We start from the raw sequence: 22,012 nt of genomic DNA, 5'->3' as shown, positions 1-22,012 counted from the left end.
ATTTGATATTCAGTTAAAAAATAGATAGATTACATTTAAAAAGAGAGAAATTAGATACATCATGATGATTGGGAGTCAAATGGCATACAAGTTTAATTTTTTATTATTATTATTATTATTATTATTATTATTATTATTATTATATCTATTTAACATTTAATTTAACAGTTATTTTTTCTCCTTATTTTTAAATAGAACCAAAGAGCAGTTAGGGTCACAATTTTTCATTTGATCCTCCCTCATCACATGTTTCTCTTTCTGGTCATTCCTCACTCCGACTGTTATTTTAAAAGCAAATAAAAGCACAACAGAAACTCCAAGTCCATTTTAAAATTGCAGGATACAAGTAGGTTTCCTCTACCTACTTCTTTTGAAGATGATTCAGTCATAAACTGACTTTATCAATGGCCTCAGCCCACAGAAATAATGACTAGATGAAGCAGGGGACAAGGTTCCTATAACTTTAACAGTTGAATAGAAGATGCAATTTTGACATGTGAAGCATTCATGTGTAACAATTGTGAGAAAAGATGCATATTTCAAGATTTCTTCTTTTACACAAACATACAGGATGAATTAGAGTTAGGGTGAAACAGTGGAGGTTTTGTAGCTAATCATTACGTACAAACCAGTCCTGTAATTAAATTCACATCATTACAGATAGTTAACTACAAAGGATTCTGATTGTATCCTTACCCAAAAGCTATACCTTTAGCAACTTAATAACAGAAAAAGTTGTCATTCACCAGACTTTTTTTGCCCATTCTCTTCTTCTGCAGAATAAAATCAGAGCAATAGAAGAATGCAACTGTTGCTCATCTTACAGCATAGTCTTCGGAATGTTTATTCCAAAATCCCATTGATTTTGTATATGATTGTTCCTGAGTATGACTGGATTGCAGCATTTATTCTGCAATATAATATAAACTTAAATTACCTTTTAAAAAATTGACTAATGATACATTTCTGCACGTCATACATTTTTGTACTGTGTTACTCCACAGAATAGCACTAAAGACTAAGATTTGTCTACAGTGTTTTCTCAGGTTTGTACAATATAAAGTAAAATGAAAGATACATGTATATTGATATTTTTGACATCATATTAACAAACTCATGAAGACAAGGCAATAGTGGGAAAGACCATATCATGTGTTTAAGTGTCCTTCAGAATAGCCGGACTGACAGCCAACCCTTTTAAAATGTTCTCTGGCATGTCCAATAAACATGAAAGAAAATATTCAGTAAATTAGTTTCATCTTAAGATCATAAGGAATATACTTAATATTCTTTAAGATCTTAGCCATATTGATCTATTAATATGGAATATTCCAATTCTTTATTCCAGAGTTCATACAAATAACTAATATCCATCTAATCAATACTCCGTAACTTTTTATTTTAAAAAACACTGTAGACTTAGAATCATTCAAAGCAACTTCTAACGCTAACAATAATTTGGGAGTTTTAGATGTTGTGAATGCATCTGAACCAAATTATGAAATCAACAGATCCAATTCCTCTTGCAATAACTCAGATGGTTTATAACTTGATTGTAACTAAGCAACTGCAAATTATTAATATTCCTAGTAGCCCATGACTTAAACAAAATATCAGCAATTTTAGAGTGGGATTGTCTCAGAGTATAAGTTTGTCATGTGAGTTAGGGTCAAAATTATGCTTCCAATATCTTCCAAATGTGCCTTGTGCCTTGCAGCTTTTAATGAAGTACATTCTATGGAATTATGGCTAATAATGGAACCAGGTTGCTTCCAAGATTCTAGTTGTGCCCAAAGTGGGTTTTTACTTCATCACTGTATTGTATAGGTGCCAGGCCTTCAAGATAGGCCAAGTCAGGAAACAGGCACCCACAAGAACTACTGGAGCTCTACTTTATTACAGTAAGGTATAATAACAGAATCTTGAAAGAGAGAAAGAGAGACTTTCTCTCTTCTCCCCTCTTATATCAAACAGAGTCAAGGAAGGGAGAATCTTGAGTTTCTTTCTCACCCCCTCCTGTCTTCCCAGACAAAGCTGATGTTCTTGTAAGAGTTGTTGCATACCTTCTTCAACACAACCTCCATATTCCTCTACCATAGAGAAATTGAAATCAAAATATGTCCTCAGTAATAAAGCTTAAAATCATTATACTGATAGCTGTAATTTAGGTTTAAAAGGTGTCCTTCCTTTGGAAAAAAAAACTTAATATTAATCTGTTTAAAATATCTTGAAGCAATTAGCATAGGAATACCTCTAAATAAATATATAAATCTTGAAGTAATATTCTGTTTTAGAACATTTGTCTTTCCCTAAAACTAATTGTGATTTTTAATCCAATGTTAAACATCTATTTATAGATTTTAAACATCTATTTATATTGATTTTATCTTAAATAAGAATCTAAATATATTTACATCCACATATGAAGAAAGTTTCCTTGGAATAATTATTCCCAGATATTTTTTAAAAATTGTGAAATTCCAATTTTTATATATTTCCATAGAAACATTACAGTCTATACAGCATATATGAGACTTAAATTGAATAACCTGATAAATTACTAATTGTTGCACACTATCAATAAATTTTGATACAGGAGATACAAAATTATTAATAAGGTGTATTATTTCATCAGCATATAATAAGAGTTTGTATTCAACTCCAGCCACTGATATACTCAAAATGTCTCCCATTTGTCTAATAAGCCAAGCCAATGCTTCTAAGATCAAATTAAAAATACAAGGATATAAACTATCATCTCAATTTCTTCATGTCAAACCACCTTAAAAACCACATATAAGTGGCAAAGCAGGATTTATACCCTACAGTCTACCTGATTTGCCAATAATTAGGGAACCACATAACTGATTTAGTTCATCACAGTATATTTTTGCCTCTCTCTCCTTTATCAACAGAAGTTTTGTATTGAAGAGGGTTCCTTATTTCAGGCAACTAATTCCCCACATAGGTTTACATGTAAAATCTGAAATCTGCAATTTGGTTTCCTATCTTGTATGATTAAATATCTTATCTTTATGAGTCCTTCAGGACATATAGTCACTACAGACTTTTGGCACTTATGTGGCACTTATGTGACATATCCCAACCAATAACACTGTTTCCAAACACAGATAAGGTATTGATAAGATATCTGGTCCATTGTAAATCCTAGGGATATTTGATCCTGGTTGTTAAAACCAAGTGATGGAAGCAAAGCACAGTTCGTGTTACTAATTCAAAGAAACAATAAATTATTCATTACTTTACTAATTCGACAGCCCTCCGGCTATTTTTCCTTTCCAGAGAGGCTGCAGTGAGTATACTTCTGCTGTTTTCTCTTTGCCTCTTCTGAGGATGCAGCAGATGCTTCTCAAACACCTTTTCACAATAATTTTCTTGAGCACAGCAAGTGGAATAAATGCCAAGACAGGTAAATTAAGGGCTTCAGGGTGTGGGAAGCAGCATTCTCAACTAGTTTGCAAGCCTCTTATTTTTTAGATAGAATGTTTCAGCTTTCTTTTCCATGCCCGTCTAGGGTATTTCCTTTGGAAAGTTAGCTGCCATTGGGGGAATTACTGTGTGCACTAATGACACTCTTTTGGCAATGTTTTCAGCAGTCTGCATTTGGTGCATATTTGTACATTTTTTAAACTAGAGATTAACAAACCTGTACACCCCAGCCTAGAGATCTGAGTGTGATCAATGGTCAACAGGGAGTGGATTCAACACTCTCATGTCATGGCAGTGACAGACTGAAAACCCCAAGCTACTTTTCTTCCCCTACTCCTACTATGGAGATTAGGTACAACAGGAGAGGAGAACACTTGTAGTCATTGATAGTTCATAAACTTAGAACTATGCTTAGGATAGTGTATTACTGTGTGGTTTCTGTATTTTACTAAATTTTCATTGATTTTTTAGGATGTATCATCTGCGGACAAGTCTTTTGGGTAAAGTTAAGGACAATGGTTAAAAATTTACATTATGCAAAGAAAGACCGGGGGGGGGGGGGAAATCCCTATCTAGATTATGAACTGATGCCAAACTTCTGTCCTAAACTCTGTAGAAGTACCAACCTCTTTCTTTGATAAAAAGATATTCAGTTCTGGGGAAATAGAGGTCTTTCCCACTTCCATCCCCAGAATCTCTATTGGGAGTTTAACACAACGTTATTGACAATTAAATATGCTTCCCAGATTCTGTTTGAAAGAGTCAGATTCATAAAATATAACTGTCAAAATAGTTATCCTTTCAAGACATAACCAGGAAAGAGAATTATATTTATGTGCAATGCATATTCTTTTTAAAATTAATATTTTATTTTTTCTTTAAGATTCTTAACATACACAATTAGCAAAACAATCTTTAAACTTAAAAAAACTTTAAAAAAATAAGAAACAAGGCAACCCCAAACAAACTAAAAATACAAACTAAGAAAGAAAAAGAAAAAAATCTACTGTAAATTATGTATGTATCAATAGTCACTGGCTTATTAATAAAAACACTACTATAATATAATCAGTACAAAATATTATTGTGAAATATCACAAAATCTCTGTCATAGTGACACATATTGCTGCATTCTTTGATTAGTAGAAAATATTGCCCTTTCCAGAACAGATCACATAATGTAGTGAATGGCACCCTCCCCATTTTCCTTTTTAAACAATTGCATTAATAACGAGTAGCAAAATAATATCTTACAACATTTTACATTAATATATAAAGTGGATTAATCTTAATCCTTACAGATTTATCACATTTCATCTACCAATTTAGAATTAAATGGTCTGGTACCAGAATCTTAATTATGTCATAATTATTCTCACATAGACATGGTAAGTGCATGTTCTGGTGAAGAAAAAGAAATAATGTTTGTTGGTTATGGACACAATCATAGAGAAAGTAACTATGAAATTTTGGAACACAATGTAAGACTTACATGTTATTGAGCTGATTTACCACAGTTCTATTAAATTCAGCTATAATGGAGTAGATAATTATAGTGGTGAGGACAGTTACATTTGACTTCAGAAAGGAAACAAAAAATAATAATTTGGGCATAAAGCACACTGAAATCAAGAAATGAAAAAGTAGACTGAAACCAAATCTTTGCACAATGCACAAGAGTTAAAACCATAGTAGTAAAATATTGTAAATTACAGATCATGATAGGTACAAACAAATTCAAGAGGCATTGTATCCACATTGTTATGAAGGCTTCTTCCAGAAAATTAAATTCTTGTTCAAGTGAAAACAAACACCAGTATTGGCAAAATGAAATGCAAATGGATCATAACATAAACAATGAAGAAGAATTTGAGACACAAACATTAAAGACCAGTCATATTACTCTGAAACAGGAAACTATCAAGCAGTTGGTCTACTGCAGTGTTTCTCAACCTTGGCAACTTTAAGATGTGTGGACTTCAACTCCTAGCATGGCTTGCTAGGGAATTCTGGGTGTTGAAGTCCACATATCTTAAAATTGCCAAGGTTGAGAAACACTGGTCTACTGAATAATAAAAACTCAAAGTGAAGTAAATGAAGTTGCAGAAAAGCAGAATATGTAGGACATATCCCAGGAGTGTGAAAGACCACCTTTTCCATAAGCCCAGTCTAGAGCTCTATAAATGATTCAGTCTGGCCCAGGTCAATCTGAAGATAGTCCACTGTGAAATGCTCAAATCCAGAGGGAGATTTGGCAAACGGAGTCCTCTTGTTCTATACTTTAGCATGAAACCCCCCCCCACAATTGTTGAATTGTGTATCTGTTGAGTAAAATTTTAATGAGAACTGAGCTATGCAGTTAAAAAATAAAAAACCTAGTGTATATTGGAGTCTAATAGTTAATTTGTTTTTTAGATTTCATGTAATTGCTGCCAAAAGTTTAGAATCAAAGAAGATACAATTATTTAATAGCACTAGAAGGAAACACCTGCATTGAATGCTTTTATGGCTGCAATCATAGCAAATCTTCCTGGGTAAAGTCCTACCAAACTTGGTCAGGCTCATTTCTAATTAAACATGAATATGGCTCTTTTGTGCATGCTGCAAAACAAAACTTACAGTCCAGTGGGTAATTTCAAGAAATGTTAGGGATGTAAACACATACTGAGGATATAGTCTATTATTGGACTAACGGTTAAGCCTGGAAATGTAATTATCATTTTGACTGCCATAACTAAATTATTTTGTAATGATACATTCCCAACTAGGAGCTTTCCTAAGTATGTCAACTAACCAACGAAAGATAACTCCTAGTTGTTAATTCTGTTAAATGTACTCAGAAATTCAATTTTATATACTACATGGAGGAACTTGTTGAGAGAGAGAGAGAGAGAGAGAGAGATGATAGATAGATAGATATTGCTTTTCATCCTGAAGGAACCCACTGCAGGGTACAAACAGAGTAAAAACGACCTTCAATTAAAACAATTAAATGAAAAAATCAAGAATAAACCTACCTACTCTAAAATATCTACCTATTTGCTGTAGATGTTATCCAATTTTACCCAATTTTATTTAGATTTTCTTTTCAGTCAGCCAAGTCCCCCAAATTCTTGAAGGACTATTGTTCTTATAAAACATATAACATGCCTGACAAGGTCATTACACTGTGGTATGTGTAGTATCTTTAGTCATTTATCTGGACACATATCAAAACTATTCCCAAGATCATTTAAACATGTATTAATTGACTTCAACAAGTAAAAAATAGTCATATGAGTTTTAGATAAGCAATAGAAAGGTATTTGTAAGAAATATAACCCATTATGCACAGTCTGCATGTGTCCTTTAAGCACTCATTTTACAGCTTCAGATTCTCCCAGTAAGGTCAGGGTATATATTCTGAATTGTAATGAGTAAAATGACTACCTTGAGTCATGCAGACCCCCACAGAATTCCTTAAAAAGTTTCAAAATGAGCCCATGTTAGCCCACTTTGGGGACATCATGCCTTTATGAAAAGGCAAAAAAAGTGTAGCGTCAGTCCTAAAAATCTGGTCTATCCCTGGTCTGCATGATCTAAAGAGAACTAAATAATCACAAATTCACCAGCTCATGTTTTATCTTAAAACTTAATAATCAGGGTCAGGGCTGGTTAGTCTGGGAATGGGAAACTATTTGGGAATACCAGTTAGTGCAGGCATTTTTACAACAAGAGGGGACAAAATCTAGAATATGAGCTATTCCAGTTGCTAATCTGTTACTCTTCAAATGTTGATATTTTCTGTAGGCATTAAATGTGGTGGTCTTCTATCAGCACCATACGGCAATATTTCAAGCCCAAATTTCCCAGGACTCTATCCGTATGATACAGATTGTACATGGCTCATAGTGGTAACAGAAGGATCCTCTGTTCTGATCACTTTTCATCATTTTGACCTGGAATATCATGATAATTGTGAATTTGATTACATCAAGATCTTTAATGGGGTTTCTGAAGATCAAGGAAATCTCCTTGGCAAATTTTGTGGCACAAGTTTTCCTCCACCATTTACATCATCCTGGAATATCATGACTGTAATATTTCATTCAGATAACCATGTGGCCAGCCAAGGATTCTCTGCAGTTTACCAAAAAGGTCAGAATTGTTTTCAGCTGGGTTTTCCCAAAGAGTTACTACATCATATGGCAGTGGAACCAGTATGACCTTGCAGACACAGAGTCCTTGAGAAACAGTAAGTTTGGGCAAAGGTAGAGATGAAGCAACTTCAGGCAATACATTAAGGCCCCACCATGGAATATTTTGTAATGATAAAGCAGGATAGAAAATGTATAAGCAAACTGGTTTGCTAACTGTTCATGGATCTTAATAAGCCCAAACCAAGTAAACCACATTAATGCTTAGAGTGATGTATAAGCCCAGCTTTTGTCACACACATCTCTCTGAGATATAATGTGGTTAGTTTGATTCTGACTTTGTGTGATGTGTGAACTTGGCCATTGTGGTTTGCAAATCATAGGCTATGCTTAAAATATTGTGTAAACCTGACCACTATGTCTTATTTAATGGTTATTAAAGCAAGCTATGACTTAGTGTGATGGGTACACCCAGTAAAGCATGCCAATCCAAAGAACAAACATGGAAAAGCAAAGAGGTATCAATGGAAAGAGCAGGCAAAATGATTAGAAAGGATACACCCAATAATGCCTTGTACAGAGTTTCCTAGGAGAAAACATACATAGTATAGTGAGGAAGGGAAGCAAGGCAATAAGTTGTTGGATGTTCACAAAGATATGGATTAAGGAAGCATGAAGAAGTAGAAACACAAGGCTGTGACAATAAGATGACAACTCTATGTCAGAATTGTTTCAAAGGCTCTTCCAATAAAAATGAGTCAGAGGTTCATTTATACTAAATGTCTTTGTTAGCTAACAACTCAGTCCTTCCTCTGTGTTACCAACTTTGTCCTCCTGACTCTACCACTTAGTTCCACCTATTGATACAAGAATGACAAAGCTGTGGCCCTGGAGAACTACCATCCCAAGACATCCTTTTTTATCTGTGTTTTAAATGTACATCTCCTGGAGATGTGCCTAATCCTTGTAGGAGTAAATAGACAAGAGTGTGTGCACTTGCTTTTATGATTGACAGGCAATATGAAATCTCTTGCCTAGCTATTCATCTTTATGGAACGTACAGATAATGCAAGTGGTTTGCATGTATCCTTTGAATTCTAGAAACAACTCGCTTAAAAAGGCTGTATGTAAAAATATTAAATAAATGCCATGTACTTCAGAATATCTGTTTAAATGTTGTTCATTCTCTGCCAGTGTAGTGCAAAAGTTAAAGTGTTGGGCTGACCTCAAGAAGAGCAGGTTCAAATTCACCCTCAGCCACAAAAGTGTTAGAATTTTTTATATTTCCTTACCAGGTTAGTTTCTGAGGCAGGACCAAAGACACAGGCAGCTGCATGAAATTAAGTTCTTTATTCTTCACCCAAGAGCAAAAGCAATGACATCAAGCTGTTGGGTGGGCGGCCACACAGGACCCCCTTCTTACAGCACATTATATACATTCCATTCAATTCCTCCTTTAGAATACCACCCCTTCCACCTAAACCCAATTCCATATTAGGAATTTCCTTCCTTCCCTCTATCACCATTCCATACAAGGGACTTCCTTCCATCCTTGCTAGGGCACCTTGACTGTTATTAAACAATGCCTCCTCTGGAGAAGCTATCCTTGGAATGTACACCTTATCTTGTTTCTATTGGCATAGCTGTCTATCAAGGCCTATCAAGGAAGAGTAAGAAAGTCAACAAAATTCTTCTGGGAAATACAGCACAGCTTCAGGGCCATAATACAAGTGCAAAGGTCTCTAATATATGAACACTACATATAAAATATATGAAAATGAAATATATTCCTATTTAAGTTCTATATATGTAAAATGGTCTATCAAAAGCTTCCTGAGGGTCTTTGGGCCAGGTTCTCTCAGCTCAACCTACCCTATAGAGCAGTTGCGGGACAAAGAGGATGATGAGCTCCTGAATAAAAGGCAGAATATAATTTAATAAATAAATGTAATACGACATTTCATTAAAGTTTCATGATGTGTATTAGCTATTTTGGAACTGCTCAGGCAGCAAGCCTACTCTGAAATCCTCACCCTAGAATAAAACTGGCTAACTGGCTAAATGACAAAATCATTTCCTTGGTTTTATAGCTGAGCAGGAACTGTTTCTGGAACTTGCCAGTCATTTCTGGAGTCCCAACTGCTTTGAAAATCTTGCTCAAACTTCCCCTAAATGCAGGTACCTTTTTATATTAAACTCTGATAAAGTTCTAGAAATGGCATCATGGGATCCTCCGATATTATAATGCAAAATACAAACTCTTAATGATTTCTTTAAAAAGTACCAGGGCCTGAAGGAGGAACTAGAGAGGATGTGGAAAGTGAAGGCCAAAGTGGTCCCAGTGGTGGTAGGGGCACTCGGGGCTGTGACCCCCCAGCTGGGAGAGTGGCTCCAACAGATCCCAGGAACAACATCAGAGCTCTCTGTCCAGAAGAGTGCAGTGCTAGGAACAGCTAAGATACTGCGCAGAACCCTCAAACTCCCAGGCCTTTGCTAGAGGACCCCAGGTTGAGGAAGACACATACCACCCATAAGGGTGAGAAGGGAATTTATTTATTTATTTGTATACATACACATACACACACACAGACACACACACACACAGACACAGGCACAGACACACACATATACTCTCTCTCTGTGTGTGTTTCATTGTTTCATTCATTCATTCATTCTTCTCAAAGGTATTTCCTGAACACTGATCCAAAGATCCAGGAGTCACATTGGATTTTTTTCCTCTCAGAGGCTAGCATCAGGAGGAAAGGGTTTCAGGGTTTATTCCGCCCTCCCTCTCACTATAGTTTTATTGCTTCTTCCTTACTGCCTCACTGTAACTGAAAGCAGAAATGACCCAACAATTGAAACACAGGCTGTAATCTCCAAACCATTAGTGATGCAGAAGGAAAGCTTATTGATTTCAGTAAGACTGCTCAAGAGTAAACATTCTGAAGATAGGAATTTATTTTAGCCAGGCTGCATTTTGGGTTAATAGTAAGAATAAATATGTTTTTATTTGTGTTGCATGAATGCCATAACAAATTTTTGGTTAATGGTGTTTTTCATTGTAAAATGATGGTGATTTGAGCACCGCATCATCCAGTGCTGCTCAGACTTTATGAACTGGCACATCCTTTCTTGAATACAGTAAATCTTCCAGGCCATCCATAATCTGAACAATCCACTGGGTTCTGGTTCCTACCTCTCACTAATTCTATTTATCACATTCAGGTTCATGTATTTATATTTTTATATGCACATATGCATGCACACTACTCCTGTTTATTACCTCCCATGCATACCACTTTTTTCTATACTACTCCAGTGTTCTCCCACCTTGTTAGGATTATCTTTTGTGATGCAGAGGAATGCACCTGGAATCCACATATGAACTTTTCTTATTTCCATCTCTGTGTTTTATTTTAATATACATTGTGCTTTCTTGCTTCCAGATGTTTGTGGAGGTGTGCTCACAGGATTGTCTGGATCAATCACAAGCCCTGATTACCCAGAGAATTATCCCAACAATGCTGAGTGCCACTGGGTCATCCAGGGAGCCTCCAATTCTGTCATCAAACTGATTTTTGTTGACTTCCAGATGGAACACAGTGAGCAGTGTAATTTTGATTATGTGGCCATCTTTGATGGGGCCACAATGGGAGATCCGCTTCTCAATCACTACTGTGGAAACATGAAACCTCCAGAGGTGGTGTCTTCTGCACCTGAACTTCTGGTTGTATTCAAATCAGACTTTAACATTGCTAACAAAGGCTTCAAGGCATATTTCTTTTCAGGTATGGTTCAAAGATCGATATTTATCACAAAAAAGTATTATAATACCAAATGTATGAAAATAATTTTAGCATCTTCTTGGAAAATAAATCCAATGATAGATATCCACTATTCTTTGCCCAAAATATGAGATTCTACATACACTGAAAGAGACAGAGCCTCATCATTCTAAAGTCAACAGATGAATTTATATTCCTTTATTCAAAGTTTTTCAGCCTTCTTAATGAACATTAAGCCTTCTGTGTGTTCTTAATAGTAGGGGTCCCCCAATGCTAGCTAAGGCAACATAACATTAACTCTACTGTTCATTTACATCTGATGAAGTTACCATTATTTTTGTATGTTGAATATTTTTTCTGAGTATACCTCCACATTATTTACTATATTCTGGAGAACTTAAGCTTTAGATCAGCTTAAGATATGTGGCACATATATACATATTCAGAAGAGATGTTGACCACAAAAAATATGAGTAAAAATCCCAGGAGCATGAGAATTATGAGAAAGGGCCAATACAAGCATTGGGGGTGGGGGTGGGCGGTGAGGAAGCACAGAAATTGAGGTATATAACCTTGGGCAACCAAAACTATGCTCCCCCCGCCCTTGTTTTAAAAAGATATCAGCTCCTTGGTTGACCAGAAAGACAAGCTGTACCTAGTTTCCCTTTGACTAGAAGGGAATTGCACTGTGGGGCTTAGGTACAGCTTTCCCTTTGCACAGAAGATGCAGCCATGTGGGAAATAACACTATCAGGGTATTTGCTTTGACTTAATTGAAAACGCTGTTGTTGATGGCCTTCTGGACTACCTTCTCCATTATGAGGCTGCCTTATGTATGAAGATGTTAAAGAGAAGCCTTTTGAGCATCCCAGCAACTGATCTACCAACCAGTTTAGACCAAAGGAGGCAGGGGAGAGAATGTGTTATTTTCTGTCCTGTAGATTTTAAAATTCCTTGGAAGGGAAGCCCACCTTACCGTCTCTTTAATGGCCTTTTGCCACAGTGTAATAAATCCTCTTTGGGGAGAGGCTTTCAGTGGAATATTTTAAATGAATCTGAAGTAGTTTTATGGTATCTGTTGGGTTTTTTTTTTTCCTTATTTTAATCTGTGCTGCTATGACGTTTGCGTCATTTAAACTGTATTTTATATTTTAATTGATTATTGTCAGCTATTCTGAAACCCTTTTAAGGAAAAAAAAGTTGAAAATGCTTTACATAAAATGAAGTAGCACAGCTGATGTGTAAATATAATATACAAAGCTGAGGGCATCTACAAGGGGGTTAAAAAAATCAAGATAGTGGCTGTGACCCATGTTAAAAAAGGGATAGGCTTTGATTGCATAGTCACAGCTGTCTTCATGACTGTTATGACCACCACCCTCCATAGATGCCCTGACCCAAGTGGCAGTTCTTATATGAAAGCATTACAGTACATAGATCAGTCCATATATGTGGACTGGAGCAGGAGGACATGCCACGGCAACAGTCAGATAAAAGAAATCTGAGTCTGGGCCAGAAGTGTAACCTGAGTAAGTGTCTCAGACAAGACCCTCCCTAGTTCTCATAGAGATAAAGAAAGGGAGGAGAAGCGCATTCAGACTTGCAAGATTCTGTCACTGTAACCTGATGATAAAAGTAGTATTAGCATGAATAGCTTTGGTTTCCTAGTCTGGTCTACCTTGAAGGGCTGACAGTGTAAGGCCAAACTAAAAACAGTGGGAGTTGTCATTATGGAAATTGTTGCAGGCTGTGATAGAGATCACATGGCTTCAATCTGCATCAGCAACCCCCGCTTCTCCTGGTCTACAGCATAATGTTCCCCTGACTGTGGCTTCTGACATTTATAGACTTTATAGATAGCTGCTACTGATATTGGCCCAGTTTTCCAGTTTCAGCAATTTTTCAGGTTAGGCCACCAGTTTAATGGTGTACCATTTATATCACTTGTATAATAGCTTCAAATCAAGTCTGAATAGAGTGAAAACCATTAAAAAATTGCACTGAGGTGAAGGAAGAAGGTATAGTTTCAAGAAAAAAAATTCTAGGCAGCCCTACGAAATAAAATGAATGTTTTTGTTGCTTGTCATTGTATTCCATTCCTTTCCCTTGTAACCAGGTGCATGTCAGGAGGTATACACCGCTGTCAAAGGAAATTTCTCCAGTCCTCAATATCCTCACTCTTACCCCAATAATATCAAGTGTCGCTGGACCATTCAGTTGCCTCTAGGATATCGAATCAAAGTCTTCTTCCTGGACTTGGATCTCGAGGGGCGGAACAGCCTGACAGACGGCTGTGATTACGACCATCTGGCTGTGTTTGATGGAGGTACTGAGAAGGCGTCTCTGCTAGGAAAGTGGTGTGGGAGAGAAATGCTATCTCCAATTATATCCAGTAGAAACAAGTTGCTGTTGGTCCTTCACTCTGACAGGAATACAGCCAACCGAGGTTTCTCAGTAGCATATTTTGGAGGTAAGTCCTGCTGTCGGATAAACTATGTGGAATAAAATAAAAATTTGAGGAACAAGAGAAAAGCAGAATAGTTTGAGGATAATTAGTTCACTAGGGTTCCAGAATGCTACTATACGGAAACTAGTTCTTGCTGAACTTGGGATAATGAAATCTACAGTAACTAATTCATACATTGCATGTTTATAAGTGTCAGCCAACTTTTACCTTTGTTTTCATTGTTGTGTATAAACAAGTTCTTAAAGGTAAAGAAAGCTCCAGTTTGGATCAGAACCTGCTAAAGGTGTCATTTGGAATGTTCCAGATCTGAATATTTTGGTGGGAAAACTCCCCACCTTCACCCAATTCTACATGGCCAAGAGTATGTCTCCCATTGCCTCAGCAACTTCTCAACCATTCCAGGAACCACATCTTCGTGAGCATTTTCGGCTTCACTGAGCGCATAGTTTTATTTTTACTGTAGTATTTTTATTGTATTTTATTGCATTATTATTGGGTGAATTTTTTTTTCCGCATCAGCAGAATGCCCAGCCAACAGTGGCTCTATGGCCTTGAGAGCGGTTCCAGAGATGCTCAGAATAAATGTAAATGACAATTTCATTGCTTGGATTGCCTTATTTTTCTAGCCTATTTAGAACTGGGTTGATAGGCAGGGCCATCTACTTTCAGGGCCTTTTATTTTTATGGCCTAATTTTACATCCACACATACACCAATCTTAGTATTTTGAGAGTGTTTAAATTATCCAGTGTGTAAGACAGGATTTGTACCTAATTTCCGTACAAGAATTAGGTTCAATCATATTTATTCAACGTACACACATCAGTATCATCATCTCAAACTGTACATACTGTATGAAAGAGCTCCTTTTAACATGTTTTTCGGAATGAAATTAGGAAAGGAGACTAATCTGATTTCAACAGGGAGGCTATTTGTTCTTGCTCCCCAGAGATGGGGAACTACTAGCTGTTACTCCCAGTGTGACCAAACCAATTCTAGTTGGAGTATGAAGTCCTGGAGTAAATGGACATTTCTTGCCTCTGCACTAACAAAGGGACTAGTCCGAAACCCATCTGCTATCTGTTTGCAGAAGGCATCAGCTCAGCGTTAACTGTTAGTTTGCCCTGGGCCTACTATCAAAAAAAATGAATAGCAGATTAGAAATGCACCTTCCTTTCGATATTGCTGAATTTAAACTGGTGCTAGAGATGTGATCACAGACTGAAGTTATTCCAAGATTTCTCACTGTGTGGTAAAAATGAACTCTAATCACAGAGGGAAATAAACTTTTCCAAACACTGCTTCAGTATAAATGTAACTGCCCAATATGTATAATCTCTCTGGCAGTGGTGTTAATCTCTAGAAACATTGGCAAGCAAATATTCTGGTAGGTCTGTAGCCAAACATGTAGTTGGTTAGCTCAGATCATTACGTCAAGTTCAGCTTGATTCCTCTTTCGAGATTCTTTGGCCTTCATTGGCCTTCTTGTGATTGCCAGTTTTCAACACTGCAGCAACAGCAGAGGCCACAATTGGCAAAACTTCTATCAAAATATATTCTAGTCAAATTCTAGACATATTTCTAAGTCTGACTGGCTTCTTGGTCCCTCATGTTCAGGCCTTTAAGTGCATGCTCTGCTTACGTTATTGCTGCCAGTGGTATAAAACTCCACCAGGTCAACTGTTCATCTCTGTACAGAAATGTTCCTTAGATCTAGATAGTAGTTCTCTCACTATCCTTACACTGATTTGCACTTTTTTTTTTTATTTTTCTACATTAATTCAGACTCAGTCCTGATATATCTATTGCAAAGTACTAATAACAATAATGATATCTAATTTTACTACAGGTAGTCCTCGTCTAGTGACCATGATTGGGACTGGCAACTTGGTTGTTAAGCAAAGCGGTCACTATGTGAAACCACGACTGTACTTATGATCTTACTTCAGCTTTTCTTTGATTTACAGACCTGTGAAGGTTGTAAATGCAAGGATTGGTTGTAAAGTTACTTTTTCATCGCCGTCATAACTGTGAACTATCACTAAACAAGGCAGTCGCTAAATGAGGACTAAATGTGTTTGTGATACAGAACATCCATCTTTTATTTCATCTTGTCCTAATTTAGTTCCACCCAGTACCTAATTTTCATGATGTGTCCCACTGTTTGAAAAAAATGTTATGTCATAGGTATTTATTGCCAGACAATTAGGGTAATTAAACACCAATAAAATATTCCAGTGCTTTCATACAACTTCCTTTTAATCTAGTTTTTTTTAAAGGGCTGTCTTTCCTCTAGGACTAAGCACATGGATGGGGTATTCTAAGTTGGCTGCTAGTGTATCAGAAGAGAAGCAGATAACATTCTTACTTTAAATCTTGGAGTAATGAAGACTGGCTTTTCCAGTATAGCAAGATCTACAGTGTGGGAGACCCTGTGATGGTGTCAGTTTTCTGAAATATAACAGGAGCACAGGATGAACAAGACAGCCCAGTACTGTATGTGTTGGGTTTGGACCATGAGCAGAAGGTATTAAAACTACATGAGCAACAGAAATGACTAGGAAGATCACCTGTTTGGAGTAATGCTGGACAAATACTGTACATTATGTATTTCTTTGTACCAGCTGTCATTCACTTTGGTGGAGAGAATTTACTTTAGGGATCCCTTCAAAGATGAAAAGAATTTTGGAGAAATTCTCACAGATGGAGCATAGAAGTTTTGTGCTCATTTACTTATGCTTTGTCTAAGAAGGGATGCGTATGAATGTCTTTCCTTGTACAATGATATTTCTAGGAGTGGTCTACAGCCCTGCTCGCTTCTCACATAACAGTTAAATCCAAAGGGAAGACAGCAGGGGAAAATTCCTATCATACATAGATTTTTAATGCTGTTGCTGCTAAGGGGGAAACCTTGCCTTTGAGAAACTGTTGATGTTCTCCTTCCTCTGGAGAAATTTGGATAAACTGCCACTCAATTTCTCTGGCCACAGATTTGATGGAGAATTTAGAAAGATCACCTCTAGTTTCTGGTGATCAGTTTCTGGTGAACAGTGCTACTATGCTTCTTCCTATGTTCAATATCCTGACAGAGAATATGCATGTGCATTTGGTCAGGTTTTTAAAAACAGCAGCAGCAATCTTTTGCTGCCCCCCAATTCCTTGGGGAGAGATCATGAGATCCCAATCCTAACCCTAACCCATTTCCTAATCAATTTCACAAGCTAGTCACAACCAGAGAATTTAATGTCAGTAGAAAATTCTGTGGGCTGATATATTTCATGTAGATTCCCAAAGTATTGGAATCTATGGGAGACTATATGGGGAGTTGTAGCAAAAGCTACATAGTAGGTTATATGCATGGTAGACTAATTTGGTTTTATTCCCTCTAAAGTTGGGTCAAATAGTGGTTTGTTGCCTGTGTAGGATTTTAGATTAGAACAGAGGACATAATCTGCTTTTTAGATAGTGTTTGCTAGGCCCATTAACTCTGGTGAGTGCTGCTGGCTATTTGTTATGAATCTGTAATTTCAAAAAAGATCCCTTGTTTGTTTTGTTTCTCCTCCTTTAGTTGTCCCTATGAATGTCAGCTGTACAAGGACAGAGTTTCAGATCCAAATCCCCACAGAATCACTGGCCCAGCTGGAGCGAAATAAAATCTATTTAGGAGTCCCATCCTGCCCTGCACAGGTGGTTGGCTTGACCTTTCGGATACATGCAAGATTTGAAACCTGTGGCACAGAACCGCAAGTATGTTATCTGTGTGGAAAGGCCAGAGCCAAGGTGAAGGGAGCTGTCTACTCATGTCCCATACACAGCAGCAACTGTGATACTATGTAATCCATAGTAAGGTCCATTGCTCTTGTAACATCTTGACCATGATAGCATCTGCCACTGAACACATTTCAGAGGTTTGGTGAGGAAAGTCCTCTTTGCCTCTCACCACTGCCATTTGCTTTGCTTGCTCAGCACAAATAACTAGGAACTGCAAGACTGACATACACACAAGATTAAAAACGATGTACTCATATCATTGAACAATTAGGGGAAGAAGTAGAAAATTATTGAATAAAAGATCATCTAATACAGATGTTTATTTAATATATCAAATCCTCTAATATAGATATTCTGCTACAGTTCCATGGAACTCACTCAGAGTAGCACACAAAGGATTCCTGGTAGTTTTACATCCACTCATGTGCACATATGTGCACACTCAATCTCTGATATTTTAGAGAGGAAGATAAAGGGAAATGTTAAGCTGCCTTTTTATGGCACTGGATATACCTATGGGATATGATAGTTGATGACATGAAAATATATTTGCTGTAGACCTCTGTTAACATAACTCCTTAACATTTCCTCTCTGCTCACTCAGACTGGATGGTTTTGGTCAATGCCCTAAGGAAGCAACAGCCTCAGATACTCACCTCTACCACTTCCATTTGGTCAAGTGGATTCCAGGTCATAGTCACTGGGGATATTGGCTCTTCCTATTTGCCTAAGATGAATTTATTATCCTTATTATAATACGAGGTTAGTAGGCTGCTGATTTTTTTTTCTGTACTTGCAGTCTACCCTATATATTATCTAAAACTAGATAAGAAAGGTGATTGTGGCTTACTTTCTTTCAAGGACAGCCCATTCCCACTCTGTGGCTGATAGTTTAAGAAACTGATTTTTTTTCCTGAAGAAGTCATGATGATAAGAATTAGTTCATATGGAAAACTGTAGTCTGTTTACTAAGCAAAATAATCCCAGATGTTCACTTTGTGTTTAAAGCATATTCAGATAATATAATAAAAAACAGAGGGCCAAACTAGATTTAACATTGCATGTTTTGTATTTAACCTGCGTGGGTATTTTTATTTCTGGGATCACAACAGGCAGAGAAATGGAACTTAACTCTCTCATTCCCTACTGAGGTCCTAATGAACATTCTGCTTCTTTGCATTGAGAGAAAATCCTCCACCACTAATGAACAGCTTCCAGAAAGGAAGTGTCTGGGCAGGGACACTAATCACTACCCAATCCAATTAAGGCATCAATCTCCTGCTGCTATTTTTACGTTTTAAAAAAGTCATAAAGGATGTCCCACTTCATGATGATCAGTTTGGCCCCAAGTCTCACATTATAAAAAATGTTCTTTAGGTTTGAGATATTTTATTCTCTAGTTCCTAAGAAATTTTGTTTTGGGCTTATAACATCTGTGGATGTGGTTATGAGGAGAAGGCATTATACTAAAACCCCAGATTAAACAATTTTTCTGGGCATTCAGTATCCGAAAAACAGAAAATAGCATTCCATTTCTAGATAGCTCATCTCATGGCTATTCTCAGCAGGTAGAAGCAGCAGGCTGATTTATGGCCTTGGAAGCTAATTGGATCAGGCCTGGTTAGTACTGAGTGGGAAATCTCCAAGAATCCAGGTGTGTAAGCTAGACCAGGAAGTAAAAAAACATCTTGGAAGAAGATGGCCAACCACTTTTATACTGTATCCAAGAAAACTGCATGGATGTATCTGTAAAGTTCAACTTGAAAAAGACATTATATCTAATGAGTAGTCTACTATGTAGCTGTTAGGTTAAAAGGGTGGAGCAGTCAAATTAACCATATGAAATCCTCCTAAGAAATAATAAGGATGCAAATTGTTGGGAGGACATCGATAGTTCACCACTGATACCTAAAAGTTTCTTCTCCTTTTCTAAAAACCAAAACAGTAACGATCAAACATCCCATATAGGCAGCATTACAGTAGTCCAGGCAAGTTGTGATAAGATTATGACTCATTGTTGTGAGGTCCTCACAACAAAACAATAGAAAATGAGAAGACACTTTGCTTGCCTTATCACCTTAGTGTAGGCTCACACTTGAGTTCATACTAGTATTCAGTCAAATTCAATTCCCATCTCTGCCAGTGCTCGAGGTGCCTCTTCTGCTGCTGCTTCTCCCTTTACTCCCTTGGTAGATCAGGGTGGTCTGGAATCAGCTGACAGGGCAATCATATCAACAGAATACCCAGCTTCTCTACAGCCCAACTTAACAGAGAGACATTCACACCCAACCGACTCAAAGGCAGAATTTCTGGTCACAGGTAAGGTGTCATTAAAGTCTAATGGCATCATCTCATTCCCTGCCTTGGTGTTGAGACTGTTGAAAGACCTGAAACCTAGAAAGGCAAATCTCCAAGCCCAAACAGGTCTTGTTAATACATACCAGATCAGCATTCTCATTCAGTATTAAATCATGGATGGGTATGGTCTTAGTACAAATAGACCGGGCATTTACCATCAGGGAGGGAGGGAGGGAGGGAGGGATATTTATGCTATGACATTCAGCTCATGTATGTTTTTATTTATTTAAGAACTTTATAAGGCCAGCCATCTTAAGCAGATAATTCTGTGTGGAACGCAATACAAAACGATAAAAGCATCATAAATACAAGTACAAGCAAACATAATATATACAAAATACAAAGCTGAGGCAGTGCATGCATTGTCTTCAATCACAGACACACCTATACTGGGCTTCCTTAACAATGTGCCGTTAAACCTTAGGGGAAAAAAACAGATTTGTACAGCTTTCCAGAAGGCCTAGAAGGTCAGGGCTCTCTGGATCTCTGTTCCACAAAGGAGGTACAATGAAGAAGTACCTGTAAAACATATTATTTTATATTTCATTGGGACAGGTATAGATTTTGAATTATTTGCATGCCACGGTTCTATTAAAAACATGTTGTAATATGGTCTAAGAAGCATTTGTGGTTCCTTACCTCAGTATGAGGCTGCAAAAATATTGGCATTGTTCTTCACTCAAAACCTTATCTGCACACCCACAAAGCTTAGTTCATTCTAATGTTATATTAGTACAATTTCTAGCCAACCCACCCATTTTCCACACTGAGAAGTTCCAAAATTATTGCACTACTTTTCCCTCAAAACCATTTTTATAAGTTGGCAAAGGCATCTTGCCATCTGTCTTCTTTTAGGTTTGTACAATATATGATTTTTTCTTCCTAGTGTTTTTCCCGCAAGTGCAGGGTCCACCTTTTTTAGATCAACTGAATGTTGATCCATTGGCTGTGATAAGAATTGACCGACCAGCTTGTTGCCCGATCCTGACATTGTGGGTTGAGATAGAATGACTGGCCCAAAGTCACCCAGTCAGCTTTCATGCCTAAGGCAGGACTAGAACTCACAGTCTCCTGGTTGCTAGCCTGGAGCCTTAACCGCTAGACCAAACTGTGTCTCATTGCACAATATATGATTCTTCAAGCCAAATGCAGCTGGGAAGCTGTGCCAGGTAGCCCAACAAAGCTTGAAAAGCATCCAGTTTTGCTTCTTGCCTGGCACTTTTGCTTCCAAAGCAGAGCTATCATTGAATCCTGGAAGCCATCTTCAGCTTGGTCTAATGGCCTTATCTGATAAAATTCACTGTATCCAAAGCTTTATATATGAGAATCAAGTCTGTCTTGTTTTAGAAGCTTTATTGAGACAGAAAAGAAAGTGATTCATAAGTTGTAAAACTGTTTTAATTTTAAAAAACTCTTCTTTCCTTCTGTCTTTTAGAAAAGAAACAGCACGTCTGTGATTGTCAGCATTCTGTACATTGACTTTTCAGATGGAAACCAGGAGGATATTCATCAATATGAAGTGCAATGTGAGCCTAAAAGGAAAGAAGCTCTTGTGAATCTGATCTCTGGTTCTAATCCCTACAGGCTGAACCAGTATGCTGAGAACCTGGTTGAGTCCCAGCCAGAGGATGTAGGAATAGCAGATGTCTATGAGAGCAAGACCCAAGATACCAGTGACTTTGTCTTCATCAGCATCTGCATCCTTGCTGGGGTTCTGATGGTGATTGCTATTGTTGGGTTAGTCTTATTATAGGAGTCTGCCTCTGTGCCTGTACTCCTATACTATTTGAGTGCTTTTACTTACTGACTGACTTATTTCCATGTATATAGCTGCCCATCTTACAATTGCAACTTTGAGGATTACACATAGTAATCACATAGGATTAAAACCAAATAAAAACAAAAACATTACAAAACACAATTAATAATGCAATAATGGCAGCCAACTCAACTCAAATCATAAACAGCAGAAAATCACAATGATATGCTCACCTAACCTCCAGACCCCATGCTTAAGGGAACAACTAGGTCTTCAAGGAGTTA

At 37.2% G+C, this 22,012-nt stretch overlaps 2 protein-coding genes across 2 annotated transcripts in view; one reads left to right on the top strand and one right to left on the bottom strand.

Moving 5' to 3' along the window:
- The window catches only part of DIO1 (iodothyronine deiodinase 1), a 141,907-nt gene that overhangs the window by 31,962 nt on the left and 87,933 nt on the right, over nucleotides 1–22,012 (bottom strand). The window lies entirely within an intron of this gene.
- Nucleotides 4,836–21,722, top strand: CDCP2 (CUB domain containing protein 2). The gene is made up of 6 exons (XM_063299849.1): nucleotides 4,836–4,905; nucleotides 7,240–7,587; nucleotides 11,036–11,377; nucleotides 13,491–13,844; nucleotides 17,409–17,587; nucleotides 21,405–21,722. The coding sequence occupies exons 1-6, from the start codon at nucleotides 4,836–4,838 to the stop codon at nucleotides 21,720–21,722; spliced, it is 1,611 nt and encodes a 536-aa protein (XP_063155919.1).

Source organism: Candoia aspera, chromosome 3, assembly GCF_035149785.1.
Source record: "Candoia aspera isolate rCanAsp1 chromosome 3, rCanAsp1.hap2, whole genome shotgun sequence".
Taxonomy (NCBI): Eukaryota; Metazoa; Chordata; class Lepidosauria; order Squamata; family Boidae; genus Candoia; species Candoia aspera.
The sequence above is the reverse complement of the archived record's forward strand: the minus strand, read 5'-3'. Positions and strand labels throughout refer to the sequence as shown.